The sequence below is a fragment of the Sapajus apella genome, unplaced genomic scaffold (assembly GCF_009761245.1).
Source record: "Sapajus apella isolate SASKATOON/1434 unplaced genomic scaffold, GSC_monkey_1.0 scaffold19, whole genome shotgun sequence".
NCBI classification, from domain to species: domain Eukaryota; kingdom Metazoa; phylum Chordata; class Mammalia; order Primates; family Cebidae; genus Sapajus; species Sapajus apella.
The window spans coordinates 22065744-22080650 of NW_022436959.1; the positions used below are offsets into that span (position 1 = coordinate 22065744).

Here is a 14907-nt window from a genome sequence, read left to right on the forward strand (position 1 = left end):
TGTTTGCACATAGGAAACTCAAGTTTTCATGTACGTTATTTAAATTAAACATTCCAACAACTGTGTAAGATTCTCTTTATTTTTCTTATGAAGATACTGAGACATAGCTAGATTAAATAACTTGCCTAAGGTGGAACTGTGATTAAAATTGACTTCTTTTGTATCCCCAAAATGCTACTCAAAGCACTGAATCATGGTTACTTCAGAGAATACTCTATTTGCTAGATGAGGATGATTCATCGCATATAAGAACCCTGTAAGGTAGCTGTGCTGGATATGATTCATTTTACAAGTTAGCTAAGTCAGTGGAAAATGTAATATAGCCGTGGGATTGATCTCATTTTAGTCAAATATTTTTCTTTTTCGTTGAATGAAAACATTATAAAGATAATTCTACCTGAAGATTTCGAAATAAGGTCTCTGCAAATCTAATACATGAAAAACTCAAGGTCCTATTACTCACCAGTAACATCTCTGCCAGCCGTGAAATGCCTGGCATAAAAAAAGAGCGATAAATATTTGTGAATGAATACAACCTAATAGAGAGTGATTCAATGTAATTCTTTTTATGCATCCATTCATCTTTGAAGTAGGTGTCATGCCTGTGTGTGTGTGTGTGTGTGTGTGTGTGTACTCCACACCTAACACTAAATAAACAGTGAATGCATAGAATGATATGAGTATTTGTTTTAGCAAAATTTGAAGGTTTACTATTTTGTGACTTTAATATGTTAGGTTTTCTTACATTGAGTGTAGAGTGAACATTTTAATAGGTTTTCAAGGGTTTGAATTGTCTAGTAAAGCATTGTTTACAAAACAGCAAAGATATGGAACAATAATTCTCCAAGGCATTTTTCTGACCTTCCTTCTTCCATTGTGTCCTTCAAGTTGGCCGTTTCCTTTGCAGTTCTGTGGTCGATTTGCTACTCCAAAAATTTCTAATGGCATTATTTTGGTTCTGCTCAAAATTGACTCAGCTTTGTTGACTGTAATTCTTTGTACATTTGTCAAAGAATCTTCCAAGAAACACTATAACTAAAAAAATTGTCTACTTATTGTAGAATTTTTAATGTATATATTGCCATTGTGTTGCTCAGGGTCCCCCTGAAAAAAAATCTGTGTAAAGATAATTATTTTGGACATAGTTTCATATTTGAGTAGGGAATTTAATGTAATATGAAAGAACAAAGCAGTAGTTTGGTAATAGTGAGTGGGAGGATATTAAGAAATTAGTTCATATTTTTGTTATAAGTAAGGAATTAAAAATTATGTTAGGACACTAAAATGGGTTTCAAAAGGCTGGTATTTTTATAAATGATATGCATTTTATAAAAATGCATATTATTTATAAAAATGCAACGAAACATGGAACACCATTTTGTAAAACGACAGGGTCCGTAAAAGAAATACTCCAAACAAATAATCAATCTATAAATGGAATAGTTACCCACTGAAATCTTAACACCACTTTGCAGAATTATATTTTCCCAGCATTATCATATAGCCACAGATTTAAAGGCATCGTTCTAACTGAGGACCACCAACAAGAAAGAGCTAAAATCTCTCACGTTCCAAAAGCTACTTACACTTTATGTCTCCTTATCTGTCACTTTCTGTTTTCACATTTAGCTTACTGAGTCTTTTAAGCAAGAATAGTAGCATAGTAGTCTCTCTTATATTCTTATAATACTTTATAATTTAAAAAGTAAGTCAATCCTCAGTAAAATCCTGTGAAAAATCAGGGAAGCTATTATTCCCATTTTATAAAGACAGAAACAAAATCAAATTGTCCTCTTGAGAAAAATAATTTGTGTTGAACTGGGACAGCCTAGTCTGCTGATTCCTTTTTCAGTGTTTTGTTTTCTCTTGTTTTGTTTTACTAGCTCTTTATGTCCCACATTACAGCAATTGCAATGCATATGCAGTACATCATTCTTAGTCTATTCACTAACTTACTAATGACACTTTTATTTTCTGTAAAATAGCTTTATGTTTTTGAATTCACAGTATCATTGTGTGCAAAGCTGGCTTTCAAAAATAACTCAAAAAATATTTTCTCTGCTGCTTTTATCTAGTAGCTATTTTTATTTGAAAGGGCCTAATTTAAAACTCAGATCAAATAATATATTCTACCATCTTGGAGGAAAGAAAATTATCACAGAAATAATAGACATATTAAGGAGAAGTGACCTAGCCAAAGATTTTTTTTTCTGAAGTATTAGAATGAAAATAAGAATCTCAAGATAGAAAATTAAATGCAATACCATTCTCTGTTTTAGGAATATTATTATGTTATACAGAAAATTGAACCGTTACCTGGTAATATAAATTACTGAAGCTCCAATTCATTTCTTTAAGTAAACTCTTATTCTAATATGTCAAATACGGAAATCATTTTTAAAATACTCTGCATTTGTTACCTTTAAGCTTGAATGAGTTACTTAAAATTTCAGTTTCCAAAAATCAAATCCAGAAAATGAATATATATATTTTAAAACCCAAGAAATTCCATTTGACTTAAAATATAAATCAACATCTTCTCTAGGTTTTTGGACCTGAGATTAATATTAGCAGAGGACCTTATGTACTATTTCATTGATATACTTACCTGGAGATTTTAGCATATATTAAACTTTTTAAATTATATTTTCGAATATATGAAAATGAAACAGAAAATGTGTTGTAATGCAAATAGATAATGCAATATCTGATTCTTTTTTGCCTGAGTCATGGGAAAATAATGAGAAATCAATCAAATTAAGTGTATACTTTGATCTTATCATTTCATAAGGAAAAAGAAAAATTATTGTTCCTGAAATGTGGAGATGTCATATCTACCCAATACTCTGTATAATTTGAGCTCCTTCCCAGCAATTGATATGTTTTCTTTCATAATCTTTGCTTTAATAATTAAAGTGATTATCATCATCCTCATTATTTGGAGTGGGAGAGATGAGAAGTGGGGTGTTGATACAGGCTCACACCTTGCTTTCTAGCTTGAAAGCTAGAAAATGTGTTCTTTGAATGTTTGTAATGTTTATGTAATCAGTACCTGTGTTGCCAAAGCTTATTGAAAACAGCTGGGTGCCTGCTGCCTGCCTCTCCCTTTGTTGGAACTGTTGCCAGAACAGGTAGTCAAAAATGGAAAGTATGGGAAAATTCAGGCATCTGGGGTGTCTCTCAGGAAAGCAGCTGTGGCTTCCTTAGGAAGCAGTCATTGTTTCCCATCAGCCAAAACTCTGTATACCCTTGGGTCCAGTTCTGACATGGCTGGTCCTGCAGTTTATGACTTCAGACTTAGGCGAGAAACTATTTGGGCAGTCCCATCTCTGGCAGAACACTGAGAGAAATCCCCCAAGCTGCCAGCCATATGTGGGCTGCTGGCCTTCTATTACCCTATGCTGGGAGGTTCTCGTTTTCTGGGGCTCTAATCATCCGTTTGACATAAACAAAAACAATACGAAAGGATCTTTTCAAAACGCATCTTTTCAAGATAGACTGCCCTATTTTTAAAACCAGACATCACTGTTATTTCTGTAAACATGACATTTTTTTTCCCTTAAAAATGAACTCATTTTTTAAGAGACTTTTTTTGTTTCCTGCATAGTAGATAAGGTCAAATAATTTGTTTAACGGCACACTAAAAATCTTGGATGAGCAGTGTTGAATGCTATTCTGCATTTGTAAACACATGCTCTTCCCAATTGAAGTTATTGTGCATCAAGTATTGAAAACTGCTTTCCATGTGAGATGCCTTAGACTATTTATGTCAGAGAAATGACACATGTTTTGCTCTTTGGGATACACTGAAAATCAGTGTGCTGTGGTAAGACGATTGGGAGGAAGTGGGTGACACTGCCAGTCCTTGAACACAAAAATGACCTTTTGGTAGAAGATTAGGACTGAATTATTTTCTTCGTAATTTTTAATTACAACAAACCTCTGGTTTTAAAATGTAAATGCTTTAAATTTCAGTTGTCAGTAGTAAAAGGTATTAGAAAGGTGTAGTATTTGGATTTAGATTAAATGTCGTGTTTCTCATCATTCAAGAGAGTTCTGTTAGGACTGCTAAGGACTATGATGAATCCAGCAACATCTTGTTCAAAAATCTTCTGTTTCAAAACATGCTGGTTATGAGGCAAACAATTTTGTGCTAATGTTAGGCATACTCAGAAAAATTAAATGAAATTGTTTCTAGTTGTAGCCAGAACTTATTTACAGACATATAAGAGTAAAATAAGAAAATGAATGAATTTTTAAATTCACAGAACTATCTTAGACTTCAAAAAATAGTGCTTTCATAGCTTTCAGAGTATGGGGGTCAGGTTATTTTTAACGGTTTGCCCATCAGTAATTTTAATGCATTAAAAAATCTCAGCAGAAGGTCATGCTAGTTACAATGGTCATCAGATGCCTTGTTAATTTTCTGCTCTAGTTTTATTCCCAATTTTATAAAAACTAAAACAGACCATTCTTAAAAGTTTTCATAGCCCTGATTTTTAAAAAAATTTCTTCTCACATCCATAAAAAGTAAAGAACATGAGGTTCCATGGTGAAAACCAGAGGAAGATTATTGGTGGAAAAAGATTATTTCTCTAAAATGTACTTTTATTTACGAAGATCATTTTGCCAACATGTGGTCAGTGTTTTTCCTAACGTTTCTTCTCACAAATGATAATTGGTCCTTTATTAATTTAACCGTATTGCAACCTTCTGTCCATATATCCTTAATGTTTCTCCGCTGTAATGTTGAAGAAAAAGTCTAAAAAGTCACTCTTCTGTAGCATCAAGAACGTGTATGATTAGAAAAATAGAAATTCAACCTTCAGGTTAAACAAGGTACATTTTCTGGACACCCTATGAATACATTTATGATTTATAAATCACAGACATAATTTATAAATCATGTCTAAGAAAGTTTGGTTGTCTTTTAAGTTTTCTCTATGTGTTAGTTGTGATACATCTATTTTCACTTTATGCTAGTGTCTACATACCTGTCCTTTTGACAAACTTAAACCAAAAATATAATAATCTAAACTGGAAAAAATTGAGAAGTTAGGTCAGAACATCGAAAGTGTGTGTATCAAAATATTTAGACATTCTCCAGGAAAACAATGTAAATAGAGGTGTATTAGTGTTTACAAGGAAAGACAAGAATCTAGTAGTTATTCAAAAACAGCTTAAAAATCCACATTATTGGATTGTCATACTCTTAGAGCAAGGGTTGGTAATACTGGATTTTTTTAAGGCCGTCTATCTGGTAAAAATATTTTATTCATAACTTCTAATTCAAAGATGAAAAATTCACAGATGTTTTTAAGAAATGTAGCATCTATTTTCACTTTATGCTAACTATGGTTTATACAATTTTAACCAGATGGGTGTACAAGTACAGTAGCTAATTCATGCCAACTGTATTAAAGTATATTCTCTGGATTATAGGTAAGCTTTGGAAACATCTAAGTGACCTCCAATTTTGTGACTAATATTTATGTTTTTCAAATGTTATCATGACAGTTTAAATGTGGTCTGGATGAACAATAGGCTTATCTACTCTAGTATTGTCCAAAATGATGCACACTTTGTTAGATAGTTTAGACTTTTAGAAGTGAGTAAATAATTGTATATAATGAAAGATGATTACCTCTGGGGAACTGAAATAATGGTTGAAATGAAAGATTCTGCATTTGTTGTGTAAATTAAGTGACTGCTTTTTGTTTTTCTAAGTGTCTTTTGCTCCCATTGAATAGTAAAATAGTGAAAATCTTATACTTTCATTTTCAGAGTTCAGCTGAAAGAGTGAAAACTCTGTTTTAATATGTATTTTGTATTTATCTTTTTAAAACTTGATTGTCTTATGTTTAGTATTTTTTCCTGTTTGAAAACTAATATCAGTAGAAATTTATTGACTGAAGGAAATACATATTCTTTTCAATAAGTTGTTAACACATGACCATTCACATAAGCTTTCTTTTTATGTTGTTTTTCCTCAGCTAAGAACTGTAATATATATTTACAAACTAGTGTAATAGTGTTGATTTAAAATTTAGGTAGGAAAAAATCTTTAAAGGCCTCATATTAAGCAATGCTATGATTGTGATTCTCTCTTGAATGGGGTATAGAAATAAGCACAAAGAGATAATGAAGATTTCCAAGTAATAGATGCAGGATCTAGAAATTATTTCTCTAATGTTTTCTTTGCCTTTTTCTGAATATGAATAAATATTTTGGTAATGTATAAAATGTATTCAAAGTGAAAATCAACAATTATCAATTTCTTATAAATTGGCATTTGTGAAAGTGGGTTCTTGTAAAATTTTAGAAAAAAATCTATAATTATCTAATGTCTTCCTGCTGTTTCCAGTTCATAAAGAGCTATAGTGCATTTGGCTCTCAATTCTATTCTAGTTTCATTGTGCTTATTTGTCCTCTTGCACTAATAAGAAATAGAGATATTTTGTAGCAATCCAGGTTTGATCTCTCTGGGTTCTTATCTGTATAGCAGACAATGGTCATCTCAAAAACCAAAACATTGTGTTAAAAAGTGAATTTAAGAAAGGATTAATTATAGTTTTCTTTAAATAATTTACAAGAAAAAAACTCACCTCATCCAAAAGTGGGTAAAGGATTTGAACAGACACTTCTCAAAAGGAGACATTTATGCAGCCAACAAACATATGAAAAAAAGTTCATCATCACTGGTCATTAGAGAAATGCAAATCAAAACTACAATGAGGTACAGTATCATGCCAGTTAGAATGGTGATCATTAAAAAGTCAGGAGACAACGGATGCTGGAGAGGATGTGGAGAAATAGGAACTCTTCCACACTGTTGGTGGGAGTGTAAATTAGTTCAACCATTGTGGAAGACAGTGTGGCAAATCCTCAAGGATCTAGAACTAGAAATACCATTTGACCCAGCAATCCCATTACTGGGTATATACCAAAGGAGTGTAAATCATTTTGTTATAAAGACATATGCACACGTATGTTTATTGTGGCACCGTTCACAACAGCAAAGACTTGGAACCAACCTAAATGCCCATCAATGATAGACTGGATTAAAAAAAAATGTGGCACATATGTACTATGGAATACTATGCAGCCATAAAACAGGATGATTTCATGTCCTTTGCAGGGGCATGGTTGAAACTGGAAACCGTCTTTCTCAGTAATGTGACACAAGAACAGAAAACCAGACACGGCATGTTCTCACTAATAAGTGGGTGGTGAACAATGAGACCACATGGAAACAGAGAGGGAAACATCACAGGGAACTAGATAGAGGAGGGATGGCACTAGGAGAAATACCTAATATCGATGACAGGGTGATGGATGCAGCAAACCACCATGACATGTGTATGCCTATGTAACAAATCTGCACGTTCTGCACATGTACCCCGGAACTTAAAGTATAATAAATAAATAATTTAGAAAAAATACTGCATATTTAATGTGCTTCCTTTAAAACAATTCTTACTGTTGTGATTGTTATAGTTCTATTAAATAATCAGTTATCTGGTATTTTATAAACCTCAGTGATATTACAGAAATAATTTTTCTGAAAAATGTACTCTTCTCTTTAGGGCCAGTGTATACCTTTGTTAAGAATACAAAATAGGTATTCTAATTCTTAACAAACTTTAGGGAAATTTTAGGAAACAAGTATGTAAACCTATATTTGGCTGAAAACTTATACAATTGACCAAATAGTAATAACTTTTCAATTGGTTGTAAAGTGACTAATTCTGATATCTTTACAAAAATGCCATTTTATACTTAAAATAAATCCAATTCCTTCCTTGACAAAGTAGAGTAAGTGACTTGACCATTCAACAAAATGACTTAGCTCATTTAACGTGGTTATTCATCCTATTAGTGATTCTGGCATATTTATGTAATCATACCGCTGCTGCAATACATACAAAACTGAATAAGATATAGCTTGGTAAGTGTTTCCTATCTTAATCTTTGTGACAATAAATACATGTTTGGAAGACTAAAAATTTTGGCAATTTCAGAGATTTCATTTCTCTTTTGAATAATTATTCAAGTACATTAAATCTCTGATTTTACTTGCAAGTTTGTCTAAAAGCTAAATTATTTGAAAAGTCTTACTTTATCACTTCCACAAAGGCTGTAGGAGATTGCTAGCTAGTTGTAATTAAAACTCTCCACTGCTTAAGGAGACATTTTTCTTTTCTCTTCAGGTTGCTTAAGGTTTAATATAGAAAGTGGATTAAAACCAGAATAGACAGATATGTACATAGGTATAAGTCAAATCTACCAGGTTTCTTTGTACTTTGAGGGTTTGCAATTTGAGAGCATGCAACAAGCACATAAATGCCTCTTATAATACTATTCTGTCCTTTAAGATTAGATGCTGGATTTGCTCATCATTAGAGCCATTTTGAATTAAGTCTCTTAAAATACAGACATAAACCTGGGTGAGATGGCACATCCCTATTGGCCCAACTACTTGGGAAGCTGAGATGGGAGCAATGCTTGAGCCCAGGAGTTGGAGTCCAGCTTGGGCAACATAGCAAGACCTTGTCTCTTAAAACAAAAGCAACACACACACCCCACCCCGCCCGAGAGGAGCAGCAGAATAAAATGCCAGTCACCACTAGGCTTCTGATATGGATTAGTGACAGATTAGCCACCTGCCAATTGATGAACTTTTTGGAAAGGCATGGTGGAAACGTGACAGCATCTGTACAGGGCAAAGTTCAGGCATCAGAGTTGAGGTTCCTGGGAAGTCAAGGAAATAGCCTGAAGACAAGGACCACTAATGATGTGTTAGTGCAAGGAGGGCTTGACACTAAGAATGAACTTCCTCTGCTTTATATTTTGAATCCAGCTGTTAAAATCATGGGGCTTGCCTAGAACTAGGATAAAATAATTGTGCATTGAGTTTGTATATATCCGGAAACATCATATCTAGAGATTAGAGATGAATATTGCAAAATAAAAAGTCTACAGTTTTCTTCTATTTTTCTACTATCCTAGGTAGGAATTCTGTCTTTATTTAACAAATATTTAAGAAATGTGTTAATGAACTATGAAATAAAGTGATACATTCAGTCTAATCAATGAAGAAGAACTAAAATAAATGGCTTAATATAAAAATCAAGAGAGCAGTTGGACAAAGGAAAATTTTAAATGGAGTGACTACAGTAATCAAGTGGTTATATTGATTCTACACTAAATAATTCTCTGGCTTAAAATTATATGTGCAATGTATATTTGGATCTATTATACCTTATCTATGATATATAAAAACATATATTCTAAAATATAAAATCAACTGTTTTCTTCTACTGAAATATTTTCTAATGGAATGGTGAATATTTCAGAATCACATAGTTTTAGAAGGACACATTTTATTTTATTTCTATGATCTTGTGCCAATCTGGATTTTATTATATGTAAAAACTCCAAATTTGTTCTTAAGATATTGATTGTGAAAAGGTCTCAGAAGCCTAGCAGTTACTGACACAAGAAAAAACAATAACTAGGAAAATCCAAGTGATGACTACAAAAAGGAAATGAATTCACTATGAATGTTCATATTCTTTGAAATGATTTCCTAGGTTTTGCAGTTAGATTTTCTTGGGGTTACTAGGTAAATGTGAAACATTATTCTAGCTCTGATATTTAGTAGTTCTGTGATTCCTTGGTAATACCACATGAATTTTGAGTTCCCACTGTCCCATTGCCAAATTGGATACCAGTACTCCAAAGTTTGTCATGAGAATTGGGTGACATAATCTAATAACGGCCTGTAGCACAATGCTGGCCTAAGCAGAGGTCTCCAGTGCACATCAATACAACCAGATCCTGAGCCCTAGGCTTAACCAGTTGTACATCTCTTTGAAGGGATAAGACATAGGAGCCTGAAACAAGCAAGCAAGCAACCAAACAAAATAAGACTGTGAACTGCAGCACTGCATTTTTGGTAGGAATTTAAAAGCATTTCAGATAATTGAAGATTTTTGTGATTTAGTTAGAGGTAGGTCCTAGAGAATAAAGGATGTGAATCACAGTTTCAAAGGTGGAAAGATTTAGTGGGAAATGGTGGATTAATAACAAGGCATAACTAGAATTGCCATCTCTTCCACTTTCTCTTTAGGTAAAACTTTTTAATAGTACTGGGAGTTGAGATTAAAGTATAGACAGCCTAGGGGAACTGAGAGTGGAAAAGAGGAGATTTACAAGATTTATGAGAATACCCTGAAAACTTTATATACAACTTTGAGGTTTCACTGAAGTAATTCTCCTCAGCCTTCCCTCAGTGAGATTATCCTTGTGACTGTACAATAAAGACTTCTATTGCCAAATATAGTTTAGATTCCTCCACCCTGCACAACACAAGGTATCTATTAGTTGCCTGATGAATATTCTTGATCTAAAGTAAATGATTTACTCTGATATTATAGATTTATCATCTCTCACTGGAAAAGCCACCTTCTCAGCACCATTCTCAGCATTAACCCATTTTCATGGACAAATGCTGCGACTCACTGCACGAGTCTTAGAGCTTTCACAAATACGACCCCCATCGCTGTATTATTTTACCTGGCACCACCAGAAGAAATCCCATGAGGTCATTCATCTTGAGCTACAGTCAAAAGAAACAAAATCAAAACCAGCCTTTAAATATATTGTATTTGACTTCTGAGGCAACTCCAAAATGTTAATATTATTCTTGACTTCTCCTTCAATTTAACTGCTGATTTTATTTTTAATATTTTTCATATTGTGGGTGTTGTATGCTAAAAGGAATGCATGAATTTGTAGAGGTGCATCAAACTGGCTAATGTGGAGGATGGTGGTTCTCTAGAAAGATCCAGGAGGCTCATATGAAACTGGACAACCCACTCGTAAATCTAAATATCCTTGTCTGCGAGCGATTTTTGGCTTGTTTGTATTTTGATTGTTGTTGACGTTTTTTCCTTATTCATGCTTTAATAGCAAAATCAGCACAGTTCAAGGTATTTTCTGTGAATTAACAGCTGTCCTCAGTTAACAGTCTTGACTTTACCACAGTTTCCTACCCTAGAATGCTCCCATGACTTCATCTTATGACTTAAATGTGCTCTCTTTGTATATTTTAGTGAATCTTCCAGGTATAGTGATATTCTTCTTGGGGAGAGGCATCTGGTCCTATTTTAATAGTTTGGAGGGGAAATACACACATATATGAAAAAATATGGAGAAACTCCCACACAGCTATCCCAATAAATCTGGTTGTTTTAGCATTGTTTGCTTTCATCATCATTCCAGTACTCCCTGAACTCAAATGGTGATCAGGAAAGCAATCCTATCGTTTTAATTATTAGTGCTTGGGTAAGAGCAAAGGGAAGGGCTTGCTTTTGGGAAACTTGATGGTGCAAAGACGATGACCAGTACCTGGAGTGAACAAACTCAACGAACTTTTGAGGGTGCTTTAATATGATTTAGTTAAGTCTTCAGTGTGAAAGAAATTTGCAGTTACATTTTTACACCTGATAAGATCAGAAGACTGAGGAGGTAAATCAGCAGCAGTGTGAATTTAATTCACGTTGGGTGAAGTTCATAGTAAGGTAGATCATATTGCCTTGGAGGGATTCTTTAACCATGTTTTTATTTCTCCTATTCCAAAGGTTTCTTAACTTATGTAAGCAATTAGATCATTTAACATAATACGTACAACATGCTGTACCCCAGATGTCAGAAGAAAGGTTTGAATATCTAACTTACTAGCCCCATTGCTTGAAATGGCCCAGATTTGTGAAGATAAGAAAAAGCCACAGAAATAAAACTCTTAACTCCAGCTCCTGTCTTCACATGCCATGTTTTAAGTTAAATTGGCTAATTTCTATCAGAGAACAATTGCTACGTTTAATTTAAATAACTTGACTGCCTAAAATGTCCCTGTTGATTTTCCTCTAGGGAAATATTTTTAATTCAGTTGAGCAAAAGTATTGATTCACTTCTACCCTTTTTTTCTGTTTGTGTTTTATTTCTTCAGATTGTTTTTTCCATTTGCATTGCTTTCTGGGGAGTTAGAAGCATGAAACAACTCACCTCTGGCCCTTGGAAATAACCTGAATTGGTACATCATTCTCTTCTTTTAATCAGTTGTCCATAACCATATTATGACTGCATATTAAAATGTAATTATCTTCTATAATGCTTATATGAACTATTTCTTTAATGAAAGGTAAAATTACTTATTTACTATTGTTTGCTTTTCACATTTGTTATTTTCTATCAAAATTAAAGTCAGTTGTGGTTACTTCCCCCCTTTGTTGCTACAATTAAAAAAATTTCAAATATAATGATGTTATATTAACCAATAGCATATAAGACAAGTATAAAAAGAAGAGATAAAACTTAAAAAACAGTAAAAAAGAAGGAATATTGCCCTTGCATCGATTTAACAATGTTTCCTTTGATATTTGCTAAATTTATGCATAGATACAGATTTGTAGCCATAAAAATGTATTACATTAGTTGTCTTACTAAGGCCTCATTTACCTTTCCAAACCATATTACCTAAGGAGCTGCATTCCAGAAAAAGACATCAGGGAAAGAAAAATCAATAGAATTTGTCAGAATTAGTGTGTTCAACTGGTTGCTTTGTCATACATTTCTCTAATATGCTTGATCAGTTTGTTTTGGCAGACTGAGCAGAATGCAGCAATTCTGTATTACTTAAAATTGCCACAGCAATGTTAATTCTCTAAATAAAATTACCCAAGGTGTTGTGTGTACATTGTTCATTGGGATTGTAAAAATCCGCCAAGTGTTTCATTAGGAGGAAACTGACAGGGATAAGCAGGATGAAGTCCAAAGAAGGAGGACTGGAAAAAGTTTTAAAAAATTATTTGTTGTTCATTTCTCCAATATTTCTTGAAATCAAGTTAAAATTTAATAATTTAATAAATGTAAATAATCAAAGATGCATGCATTAAAAAAAATAATGGTGTCCTTCATTGAGCTTTGCCTGTATTTATCACTGGGTTAAAGAGCCTGACTAGTAGATAATCTCATATTAGAAATATGTTATTTAATCTTTGAATGGACAAAAATATTGGAGTATTAAGAGAATCTGCAGGTGTCTGTGTGAACTCAGGATACAGAATTGTAGCACATTTAGTTTTCCAAATGGAACAACAGAGGAAAATTAAATTTTGCATGATGGAAATGTAACAAATTCTATCTCAAGTATCAGAAGTGGGTTTGGCTTTGCTTCATTCTTTTTACACTGCTTAATTTTACACATAGTTATAGAAAATATGTAAGCCTGTAACAAATATTAAATCCTGCTTTGGTCCCTTACCAACTATTTTTGCAGAGTTTTTGTGTGTACAGAATCATGTTACAGTAGGGAGCCCTCTGCTGGCTTGAAATTATGAAATTTAAGATCTAAATGTTCTCAAAACCCTGATTTTACATTCTAGAGACTTTTCAGTGTGTAAAACACATTCTTTAGTAATGGCAAAGGGAAAGATACTTTTTGCTAATCTTTAAATAGTTGTTTAGTATGTCAGAAGAGCTTAATGGTTTCCCAAGGAATGATGCATAAGTATGTGTATTTCCTTTTGTAACTGGGTGGCGAGACAACAGGGGCTCAGCTCCCTCCCCGTGGTCCCCGAAGATGTAACCAACAGGATGTGTCCAGGTTCTTGGGCTCACTTGCCCCACGAATGGGGAAAGGGCCCTCGCAGCCCAGTGAGCTTACCAGTTCAAGTAAATATCGGACCCAAAGAGTTTAGCAAAAAGCAATTTATTAAGCAGAGAGAGAGCGCGCGCTCCGACACTGCCATGGGAGGGGAATCCAAAGGGAATAACTGTGTAGGGAGAGAGGGAGAAACAGCTCCCAAGTTGACATAGGAGGGGATCCCAGAGAGGGAAATCCGCACAGGAAAGGGGCGGTGGTCTTTTAACGCTGGAGTTATTCCCGCTCCATTCATGTTCTTGTCCAATGAGGGGAGTTCTTTCAAACTTCCTCTGCAGTGATTGATCTTTGATTCTGATACTGGATTGGCTGCTAGGTCCACAACAGAGGCCCTTCCTCCCAGAGCTTTTCGCGGGCTTTTTGAACAAAGGCGCTCACCTGGAATTTCTACCTAGCCAGCGCGCTGGAAAGTCAGACAGAGAACTCCAGGTTCCGAATGGGGACGCGGGTGGAGGCATGGTGCTAGGAAGTTCCTGTTTTTGAAACCATGCCTCTTGTGGACTCGGTTTTCCTTAACACAGTCCCCTCTCTAATATATGTGAATTTATAGTAGTAGTCTAAAAATGTGTTTAATAATGGAAATGTTAATAAATCATTCCCCCAAATGATAAAAGATCCTTTTGCGCCAAAGTTCAGTTTTCTTTGAGTAAATTGAAATCTGTCTATTGTCTCTTTTCTCTCTTGGGTTTACCTCACTATGATTGTGAATGGTTTTCTACTAGAAATACAGATATTATCAAGATACCAATTTGTGCCAGTGAAAGTAGGAGTGGTTACTCAATAGGCGATATTCCTGAAACCTCCTACAAAAAATAATAACAGTGAGAAAATTACGACTGTGAGAAATCTGACCTAACAGACTCTATCTTGCTTCTAACCTCCAAGCTGTCCTTGTTTATTCCTGGGCACAGGCCAAGCTAACTTTGGAAGGAACTTAGTTTATAGTTTAACTTTGAAACAAAAATGATAACAGCCCTTTCCCAAAACAAACCCCCTTCTTGCCTGGCGACCAGGCTGCTTTTGTAGGACTAACAAATTGGCCACAAAATTAGAAAATAGGCTTAGGAGTCATACAGCTAGAGGCCACAAGATTCTAAATCTCACCACTTGCTCGTAGGGATAACATCACTATTGTGAAACCTCAGATTGGTGCTTGAGGTATTTTTTAGCTCCTGTACTCC

The 14907-nt window shown here is 34.2% G+C and overlaps 1 protein-coding gene across 2 annotated transcripts in view; it reads left to right on the forward strand.

Moving 5' to 3' along the window:
• The window catches only part of AGMO (alkylglycerol monooxygenase), a 342064-nt gene extending 328573 nt beyond the window's left edge, over positions 1 to 13491 (forward strand). For both annotated transcript variants that reach the window (XM_032287062.1, XM_032287061.1), the window contains one exon: positions 12014 to 13491. In XM_032287062.1, coding sequence (XP_032142953.1) covers positions 12014 to 12088 — 75 coding nt within the window. In that variant the 3' untranslated portion in view covers positions 12089 to 13491. The remainder of the gene's footprint in view (positions 1 to 12013) is intronic.
• Positions 13492 to 14907: the final 1416 nt, after the last annotated feature.